At 38.0% G+C, this 10,496-nt stretch overlaps 1 protein-coding gene across 4 annotated transcripts; it reads left to right on the top strand.

Moving 5' to 3' along the window:
• The first annotated feature begins 191 nt into the window (after positions 1 to 191).
• Positions 192 to 9,759, top strand: npl (N-acetylneuraminate pyruvate lyase (dihydrodipicolinate synthase)). 4 transcript variants are annotated; one of them, XM_037770918.1, is made up of 13 exons: positions 343 to 747; positions 879 to 1,058; positions 2,071 to 2,143; positions 2,809 to 2,882; positions 4,827 to 4,914; positions 5,035 to 5,092; positions 6,926 to 7,001; positions 7,179 to 7,271; positions 7,412 to 7,557; positions 8,300 to 8,346; positions 8,446 to 8,530; positions 8,616 to 8,655; positions 8,752 to 9,759. In XM_037770918.1, exons 3-13 carry the CDS (start codon positions 2,073 to 2,075, stop codon positions 8,895 to 8,897), a joined length of 924 nt encoding a protein of 307 aa, XP_037626846.1. In that variant the 5' UTR covers positions 343 to 747; positions 879 to 1,058; positions 2,071 to 2,072; the 3' UTR covers positions 8,898 to 9,759. The 4 variants fall into 4 exon arrangements, with proteins under 4 accessions (XP_037626848.1, XP_037626845.1, XP_037626846.1 ...); XM_037770920.1 differs by lacking the exons at positions 343 to 747; positions 879 to 1,058 and adding an exon at positions 192 to 299; XM_037770917.1 differs by lacking the exon at positions 879 to 1,058 and having other exon boundaries at positions 340 to 747.
• The last annotated feature ends 737 nt before the right edge of the window (positions 9,760 to 10,496 follow it).

Below are 10,496 nucleotides of genomic sequence, written 5' to 3'. Positions count from 1 at the left end.
ATGTATTTCACATTCAACAAATGTATTTCACATTTCAGGCTCAGAAACAAATGGCCTCTCCTTCACTGAGATTTGCAAACATAACTCTATATATATGGCTGTATTCCCCCATATTAAGCACATATAACCTTAACCTAAGGATAACAAGCTGTTTTAATGGATTTTGAATGGGTTACATAAGTCAGCAGAGTTACCTGCAAGTCCAAGTTAGGGGAAAAATAGTCCTAGCAAACTGTCCAGACACTTGTGATGCCTTTAAGTGCTGCTCAGAAAAAATGATGTCTCAAGTGCTTACATATGTAAGTGATAACGAAAGTGAATCAAAACAGCTGTGTATTGTCTTTCAAACAATAAAACACCTCAAAAACCATTGGTATTTCTCTTACGTGGATTCCCATAATCCTTAAATGCAACGCTTTAGCTTCTTTGAGATAGCGTACACGATTTTCCTAGTTTGTGTATATTAGCTTGCAGCCCTACAATCGTAAGATATCCTAACAACAAGTGTAGGCAGCGTTAAGGGTTAACGGTAAGTGACAGAATAACTACATTAAAACCTCTAAATACGTTAAAAAGCTATTATAAACACCGTGTCCGTGTTTAAAGGTGAGCTGTATATGTGTCCTAACTAATTATTGGTAAAATAAAAGTTTATTTCGCCGTATTTTCGTGTTTTTCCAGTCATTGACTACATTTCCCAGGAAGCTTTGCGGCATCACTTGACGCTCAGCTGGTCCCACATGACAGGTATATCACGAAATCCCTCACTTGTTCTAGAGAAACAAGTTATAACTGGTAACTGAAAGTATACTTTGTGTCCTAACTCATAATTGGTGCCGGGTAAAAGTTTATCTCGCCGTGTTTTCGTGTTTTTCCAGTCATTGACTACATTTCCCATGAAGCTTTGCGGCATCACTTGACGCTCAGCTGGTCCCACATGATAGGTATATCCAGACATCCCAGCTTCTGCAGAAACAAGTCATAACCGGTCACCTATAGTATACTTTGCTAATAACATAATAGTTACCTACAACTCACCGGGGGAACAGCACGCACAGGTAGGCAGCTGGAGCTCATATTTGACATGAATTTGATAGTTTTCGACAGTGTTGATTTCCTTATCACATACAAATCACTGTAATAATAAGATAATAATGATAAGATATATGGCTTAACGGGTTATACAGCGTGGATATTGTAGTTGCATGATGCAGCATTTATGTAAATCTCTCGTTTAACAACAAGACATTATGACGTTAGAAGGGACTACTGAGCAGCTCTTTATTCTTTATTTCTTTTGAAGCCTACCTGATTATTTATTTCTTTTGAACCTCCACCCACCTAACTTGTCTGTCATGTCTGTTTTTGTCAGTTTTTACTTTATTTTTCTATTATTTCTATTATTATTATTTATACTACATTCTGATATAATATCAGAATGTATTTATATATATACAGCTCTGGAAAAAATTAAAAGACCACTTCAAAATTAGCAGTTTCTCTGGTTTTACTATTTATTGGTATGTGTTTGAGTAAAATTCAATTTTTGTTATATTCTATAAACTACTGACAACATTTCTCCCAAATTTCATATAGAAATATTGTCATTTAGAGCATTTATTTGCAAAAAAAATGACAACTGGTCAAAATAACAAAAAAGATGCAGTGTTTTCAGATCTGGAATAATGCAAAGAAAACAAGTTCATATTAATTTTTAAACAACACAATACTAATGTTTTAACTTAGGAAGAGTTCAGAAATCAATGTTTGGCGGAATAACCTTGATTTACAATCACAGCTTTCATGCGTCTTGGCATGCTCTCCACCAGTCTGTCACATTGCTGTTGGGTGACTTGGTATTGACAATAAACAGACTATTAACAAAATTGCACAAGTGGAAAATGATATTGCACAGTGAGAATTACACCTGAGTAGTACTGATAGACAGTTGGTGTACAGTAAAGTACAGTTCTTCTCAGTTATTCTTTATTTCTTTTGAAGCCTACCTTATTATTTCTTTCTTTTGAACTTCTACCCACCTAACTTGTCTGTCATGTCTGTTTTTCTCAGTCATGGCCCCTTCTGCTGATAAACAACTGACCGGTCTAGTTGCTGCCACGTTCACTCCATTGACCACAGAAGGGTAAGTAGTCTTTATAAACCACGCCCCTTTGTCTGCTTGTTTATTTAGTGATGTGTTAAGTGTGTGAAAAGTGTGTCAAGTAAACAGTGAGGAGGAATGGGTGTAACTGTGGAACACTCCTGTAGGTATGGAGGATGTTTGGTCTTCATTTTTGCAAAATGTGCAGGCCCATATAGAATAGAATAGAGTAAAAAGCTTTATTGTCATCGTATTAAATACAACAAGATTCACAGTTGCCACTTCTGGTCAGTGCTTTAAAAACAAATCCTTGACAAGACTAAACGAGGCAGATAAAACATATAACAGGTAAAACACACACAGTTATAAAGCAATATAGAACATGTAAAGTAAATGTAATAAATAAATATAAACAGAAGTGTAACACTAGAGGAATAAAATATAAAATAGATGTAATGTAAACAAAGGTAGTTGCACTTGTAAAATAGGTAGGGTAGATGTAATAAATAAAATGTAACAAAGGTAGTTGCACTTGAGGTGTATATTGCATCAAGGATATATTGCACAGTCAAATGTATTTCACATTCGGTGTATTAATATTGCACAGATTCATTGTTTGTTCAGTGTCCGTATGACCCAGGGAAAGAAACTGTTTGCGAGTCTGGAGGTGCAGGCTTTCATTGACCTTTCACATTTTCCCAAAACAGTGAAATCAACCTATCAGTGATTGGACCTTATATTGATTACTTGACAGAGAAACAAGGTGTAAATAACATATTTGGTAAGTTTACAAGTGGATTCTTCGTTTTAATATTTGTCATTTTCTGTGTTCAACCCTAATATTGCATGTTTGTAGACATGTTTGTCCTCTGTTAACCATGCTCTCCATTCTGGTCAAAAAGGCGCAGTGTTGGGTCAGATTACACTGGAATGTAGTCAGTTAGGGTTGATAACACACTTGAATACCAAACCTTAGTCAGATAGTTGTTAGTTTTGGATTCCATATAGTGTAGGGATGCACCTATACCGATACCGGATTGGATATGAGGCTGGTACTGGCTCAAATATCTGGATCGGGTATTTGTTGTTGGTGCACGATTTATTATTTTAATAATAAATAACAATTCAGTAAATTTATATCTATGTTCTTATTTATTACATTTTCTTTTACAACATTAGGAAAACAATCTTTAAGTGAAGCCTGATCCCAGTCACTTCCACACAGTGAGGCACACGGCTTACGCCACTGATATCAGATCGGTACTCGGTATCGGCCGACACCCGAAGCCCAGGTATCACTGTCGGTATCGGGGCTGAAAAAGTCGTATCGGTGCATAATATACTCTTACAGAAACTCTACATTTTGAGAAAAATTGAAATGATCTGTCAGGTAATTTCACAAAACAGTCAAAAACTAAGAAAAGAACTCGTCTGCGGGCGTCATCTTCTCAGAAGACAATGATATTTTACATTTTTACTGCACTTGTTTCTTCATTAAAAGGCGATTCTACCACCTGTAGCTGTAATAGAACTCACAATTATTTCAATAATACTTTTAACTACCTTTTTTAGCTACACTGTTCATATTAAATGTAATGTGTTAACGCCCAATTCTGTGGAACTGTCAGTTAATGTTGTGTCATAGTGTGTGACGTAACCATTTCGACATCAGCTTCAGTGTCATTTCTTCCAAAGAACTTGCACACTTTTTTTTCATTTTCAGTGCAATTGTTCCTTCATTAAAAGACAAGTCTACCTTTAATTCTATATTTAATAGAATTATATCATTTTAAAATGCAATGCATCCTTGCGGCCAGACTAATAAGCTGAATGCATTACTGTTCTTTTAATAAAATGTTTAGATCTTGCATTGTAAACATACTGCATCAGTTATGCTTCATAGGATTTTCCTGGAAAAGGAAATAAACTTGTATGACACCTTGACCTTTTACACTTTTGATTTTGTGTTGCTCTTCAGTTAACACCGTTTTATCTGACCTTTCTGGAAAGATATTGTTTTGTCTCAAGCTTTGGTTGTGATCAATCTGTCCCACTTTAACCACTGTTCCTGGATCAGAGACTCAGCGAGAGGTTAGATAAGAGATAACGTTTTCTCTACATTGATCAAAGCTAGTCAGCGTTTCCTGTTTGTCAAACATGACTGATTACTGTGTCATTTCACACATTTCTCAAACCCAATGAATCATCGTAGTTCACGCTAAGCTTATCTCCCTGTGTTAACTCTCCATTTCTGTACTAGTTTCTCTGTGTGACCTCATATCCAGCAGAGGATGTTTGTTCTGATCTTTGTGCCTCATCATGTCATATCATGAAAAACTCACTTTTTCAGTGCTTGTTTAGCCAATCAGAGCTGACTGGGCTTTTTCGGGTAGGGGGTCTTAAAGAGACAGGCACGGAGCGTTTCAGACAGAGGGTGAATACAGGTATATTCAGACTGACTGTATGAGAAAAGTAATGTGTTTTTTGAGCATTAAAGCAGGTAAACATGTTCTTGTAGACACCCAAAATACAAGTATGAACCTGAAAATGAGCATGACATGTCCCCTTTTAATGTTCTTTCTCATCTCGCTGTCATTGTCTGTATTAGCGGAAAGTGGATTTTGTATGTGTTGCTGTATGAGTCATTAGAGCTAGGTTCAGGTCAGCTTGTTGTCTTTACTTTACTGGCAAGACAAGAACAAGACAAGACTTTACTTGCTTACAGTGAATGGCTCCACCGGAGAGGGCCTGTCTCTCACTGTTGAAGAGAGGAAGACGCTGGCAGAGGACTGGTGTGTGAAAGCCAAGGACAAGTAAGTCATCACACAGCAGCTTTGTCTGCAGATCTGTCCGTATGTAGAGTCTAATGCAGCAGGAAAAAAAAAAGTCAACAGCTTGTAAAATGTATTTTGTGTGTGTGCATGTCTCTACAGAAAGGTTCAGGTGATTGTGCATGTCGGCTGCATGAGTCTCAAAGATTCCCAAGAACTGGTGAGTTGCTGCCTTTATGTCGCACAGTGGTGTGAGTATCAAACAGAGCACATGACACACCCAGCAGGTGTGTTTCATAAGGCGAGATTACCCGTTAAAAACCAGGCTTAATGCAGCCAATCTGGCTTATTTTCAGGAAATGTTTCATAAAGCAGGTTTATCCTAAGTTACCATGGAAACGTATCCCTCCAAACTAGCCTCCCAGTCAGGCTGGTAAAAAAAAGTCAAAGTTAGGTTAATAATAGTTTTTTGTCGTCACATTAATCACAATTTTATTAGAAAAACATGTTAGTTTCCACTTTAAATGCCACATTGACAATTCTAACTTTTAGGTTCTTTGATTTTTTTTTGGAAGTAGAGTTCATTCCTGGAGGCACTGATGATGAAGTGTTTTAATATATTTTTATGGTGAATGCAATTTCACTCCGCCTGCCTCGTCTGCTTAGTTCAGTCTGTGATGACCCACATTTTTCAAGACTTTCGACATCTAATTTCATTGAGTTTTTGCAAGTGGAGACAGTGAGAGTGATAGAATAGTAACGACCAGACGGCAAGTTATCTCTGCCTCTAAAATGTCTTTTTCCCTGTATGATTGTTGAATGACGGCACACTTTGGGGTCTAGAAGAAGCTTTTGGTTTTTGATTCAAAGGTTCTGGCACTCAGGTGTATAGGAAGTATCTGGATGATAGTATATGATTGTATGCTACATCTACATTAAAGGAATAGTTCGACATTTTGGGAAATGCGCCATTTTACAGGGGTTTATGTGTCAGACTATTTCTTGGCCCCGAGCAGTTGCCGGGGCAACCGGTGGAGACTCTAGGAAGTTACACACCCGACCGAGCCAATGACGAGCCGAGCACGGCCGCAGCTTGCTGTGAGCCACATAGCTTTGCACCACAGTAGCTGTTTGGCTAGAAAGACACAACAACTAACCAGTTATGATCAAACTGAAACGTTCTATTACGCAGACTGCTGACAGTTATGGAAAGTTAAAGTTACATCTCCTTTCTCGTACAATTCCCCGAGGCTCCGGCTCCTCGACTACTTCACTGAGAGCAGCTGTCAATCACAGCTGTCAATCATGACGTCTCACACCCTTTCAACTTATTAAAACCAAAGTTATCAAAAAAATGAACAATTGAACATACATCAGCGTGATGAGAACGACCTCAAATGACAGAAACCATCTTTGGAAAAACATATATTTGATGTGTACTTTGAATTTTTAAGTTTGGTCCATGTCCCATCCACTAACATGGAGGGGGCAGGATTTATGACCTGTACTGCAGCCAGCCACCAGGGGGCGATCCAGATGTTTTGACTTCACTCATGTCGTCCATGTTTATATACAATCTAAGGTTCCAGCCAAGAAATTGTCCATCGTTTTTACACTTTTGTACGGATTAAACAAACGAGATGTAACATGTTAATTAGTGAGCTTTAGAGATGCTGGTCGTTAGATTTTGTTACCATTCAACAGAGCCAGGCTATGTGTTTCCTTTTGTTTATGCTAAGCTAACAGACTGCTGGCTATAGCTTCATATTTAATGTACAGATAGGAGATCGTTGTCAATCTTCTCATCTAATTCTGCTAGAAAGTGAATAATTGTATGCTGAACTATTCCTATAAAATATTGGTTGAGTACATGATCAGAGCTAATTAAAGTGTTTTTGGATTTTCAACAATGGGAACTAAACCATAGATGAAAACACTACAGTGATAATATAGTTTATAAACTACAATGTTTAACATGTGTCCACTACAGCAGTAGCTACAGATTGCCTTAGTTTTCACTGCTCTTCCTCACAATGTTCATGTTTCCCTCCAGGCTCAACATGCAGAGCAGATCGGGGCTGATGCGATAGCAGTCATGGCCCCCTTCTTCCTCAAGCCTAAAAATGCAGGTAAGCGGTGATTTTAGTGGGAAAAGCATTTATTTCCACACATTCAAATGCAAGTTCACAAACACTGAAAATGCTGCTTAACACCCACTTTCACATGTCATCCACATGTCAATGCTGTACTTGTTTCACACACTCACACTTGTTGTCCACATTTCTTTCCCTCTCATCCTTCTACAGATGTGTTGAGGTCGTACCTCCAGGAAGTGGCTTCAGCTGCCCCAACTCGGCCCTTCTATTATTATCATATTCCAGCTATCACTGGTATTAATGGTTGGTATCTCTGATTATTGATTTTTGCGGTTGCATACCATTTAGATATAGAGAGACTCTGCATCCCTAATGGTGGTAAAAGCATGTTGAATGTCAGACCATCTTTGACTGATGTCTTTTTTTTATATTCTTTTCTTCAGTGCTGGTGAGAGATTTGTTGGAGGGTATTGATGAGCTCATTCCCACGTTCAGAGGCGTGAAGTTCAGTGCAACTGACCTGATGGACTTTGGCCAGTGTGTCAGCTACATTCAGCCTAACTGGTCGCTCCTCTACGGCGTGGACGAGGTCAGCTCCGCCTTCTTTGCTCTGTAGCTGCTTATATTGCAAGTAGGACTGTCAAAGTCAACGCGATAAGAACACATTAACGCAAATTTGTTTTAACGCCACTAATTTCTTTAACGCAATCAATCTTTCAGAGGTTATAGCGGGCTAGCTTGTCGGGAAGGAGGCTAAATAACACTCCAATCTCTAAATTTTGGCGAGGAAAAACTGTCATGGCCATTTTCAAAGTGGTCCCTTGACCTCCGACCTCAAGATATGTGAATGAAAATGGGTTCTATGGGTACCCACGAGTCTCCCCTTTACAGACATGCCCACTTTATGATAATCACATGCAGTTTTGGGGCAAGTCATTGTCAAGTCAGCACCCTGACACACTGACAGCTGTTTGCCATGCCATGTTATGATTTCAGCATTTTTTTTTAATGCTAAATGCAGTACCTGTGAGGGTTTCTGGACAATATTTTTCATTGTTTTATGTTGTTAAGTGATTTCCAATAATAAATATATACATACATTTGCATAAAGCAGCATATTTGCCCACTCCCATGTTGATAAGAGTATTAAATACTTGACAAATCTCCCTTTAAGGTACATTTGGAACAGATACAAATGTGCAATTAATTACTATGGACAATCAAGCGATTAAATATTTTAATCGATTGACAGCCCTAATTGCAAGATGACGTTTTGTGACTCTGACCTCTACCACATAGCCTAAAACACATGTTCTTTCATTTTGCCACAGCAACTGCTTGCAGGTCTGGCTATGGGAGCCGACGGAGCAATTGGCAGGTCAGTGTGTGTGATCCTGCATAATGCGTTTGTCTCCTTTCACTCTCTCTGCTTAACAGTTATTTACATGTAAATTGGATTATATTTCTCTGCCCGCAGCACGTATAACTACGCAGGATGTCATATAAACAAGCTCATAGCAGCATTTGAGAAAGGCGACCTTGTCCAAGCCCGGACAATACAGGTACCGTCCACCTCCGCGCTGTTGCTCCCAACTTCTCTGATATTTTACATCTATTTTGGTTACTGACATCTTTGTCTAATTTTAGTTCAGGATGCAAGAGATTCTCCGTTTTGCCATCAAGCTTGGTGAGCGATGTGTCATGATGCTTTTCAATCATATTATATATGAGATAAATGAATGTACTATAAAAGTCTTTCTAACTGCCTTATTGTCATTCACAGGTTTTGATATAGGAGTGAACAAGCAGCTGATGATCGTGCTGTCCGGCTTGAGTCTCGGTCCCCCTCGACTCCCTGTGATGCCGTGTCCTCATGATATCGCTGTGTCCATCGCACAGAAATATCGCCACATTTTTCCTGAATGCTGATTCTGTATGTTCACACTGGGTTGTTGAAATACCTAAACACAACACATTTATACTTTGAATCAAACCTTACTCTAAAAATATCATCTTTTTCACGGGTCAATCTTTTCCTTCAACAGGGAAAAAAAAAAAATTGTTACATTTTCAGCTGGATAGTTTTTAAAATCCTGCATATTCTTGATAGTTTCTTTAATCTCAGTGTTTCATAAAGTGTAAAAACTCCAATTACTCAGGGGAATGTGGTACTGTACTGCAACCAGAGACTGCCTGTTACAAATCAGCAGTTTATTAGCTTCTTATCCTGTACTGTGTAAACTGAATCTCTTTTTGAGGAGTTTGAGCACGCTACGCCTTGTTTTGTACGTCACGTTGCATTCATAGAGATTAAAAATGATCACAGTGAACTATTTCAAAAATGTCAAAGCTTCGCTACTGCATTGTTTTTGTTCTACAGGTTTGTAGAATGTTTTGCCTCCATCTATAATCGCCACCAGTGAAATGAAAGTTGAACATTTTATGATTGTTTTCCTACTTTTGAAAAATCACAGTTGGGGAAAAACCCCGACCTTAAGCTGACTCCATCAGAGGGACGACAAAAGAGACGTAAAGGGCATTGATATGAACACTGTTTCATGAAAAAATGAACACTCCAGAAAAGGGAATAAAACCTCCAAGTTGTTAAAAGGGAGCATAAAACACTCGCAAATGAGATTCAGCCTTTGAGGTGGAATTTTTGAATTAAAAGTTTTTATTAAATGTTCTTAATGACTTATTAAAGGGAAATATACTGTGTAATGAAGTATTTTTGCTTTGTATCGCTATAACAAATGATCACTAATTTCTTACTAATAAATGCGTTGATACAAACACACTGTTTCATGTCTCTTTCTTATGTTCTGTTCCTGAAAAGTTTCAAAATCACAAGGTCAGATTATCTTTAAGACTTGCACAGACATGCAGTGGTCTGTGTGTATGAGACCGAGCAGCTATGTCCATGCCAGCAGTGAGTGTGTCTGGTGGTCGTGGTGTCCAATCAAGTTTCAAGTTTCTTTACTTATCAAATACAGCAAAGCAATCGTTGGCAATTAAAATCTCGGGTTCCCTTCAACAACTCTCGTTAGATATGTTTAAATAAAAAAGGAAATTCACACAGGTAAAAGAATTTGTAGAAGACACTATTTCAAATGGATAAACTGAATGTAAACAGGATGTATATGCATAATGAGAAGTAATAAATCTATATGTACAGAGAGGTGTAAAGAGGAATGTAGTATGTACATAATGAGAAGTAATAAGTACTTCTCATTGTGTACATACTACATTCCTAATCAGCTGGAAATTCTGCATTTTCTCTCTTTTTTGAATCTATTTCTAGCTCTGTTTTCACTAACATTTCCTAAAAATATGATAGTTTTCTATTGTTGTGCTGTTTACATTTTATTGAGTTTTGAGTTCAGGGGACTTTGTCAGTGCTATGTGAGTAGTTTGTCTGTGTTATTGGAGGTGCATTAAAATGAGCACTATTAGTCACTAACACAGGGAGCACTGATCAGACATGTAAAGCAATCCATTCATGCCCATAAAAATAGTATACCCCGAGGC

The sequence above is a fragment of the Sebastes umbrosus genome, chromosome 5, assembly GCF_015220745.1.
Source record: "Sebastes umbrosus isolate fSebUmb1 chromosome 5, fSebUmb1.pri, whole genome shotgun sequence".
In the NCBI taxonomy this organism is placed as follows: Eukaryota; Metazoa; Chordata; class Actinopteri; order Perciformes; family Sebastidae; genus Sebastes; species Sebastes umbrosus.
Note: the sequence above shows the minus strand (reverse complement) of the source record. Positions and strands in the feature narration are given on the sequence as shown.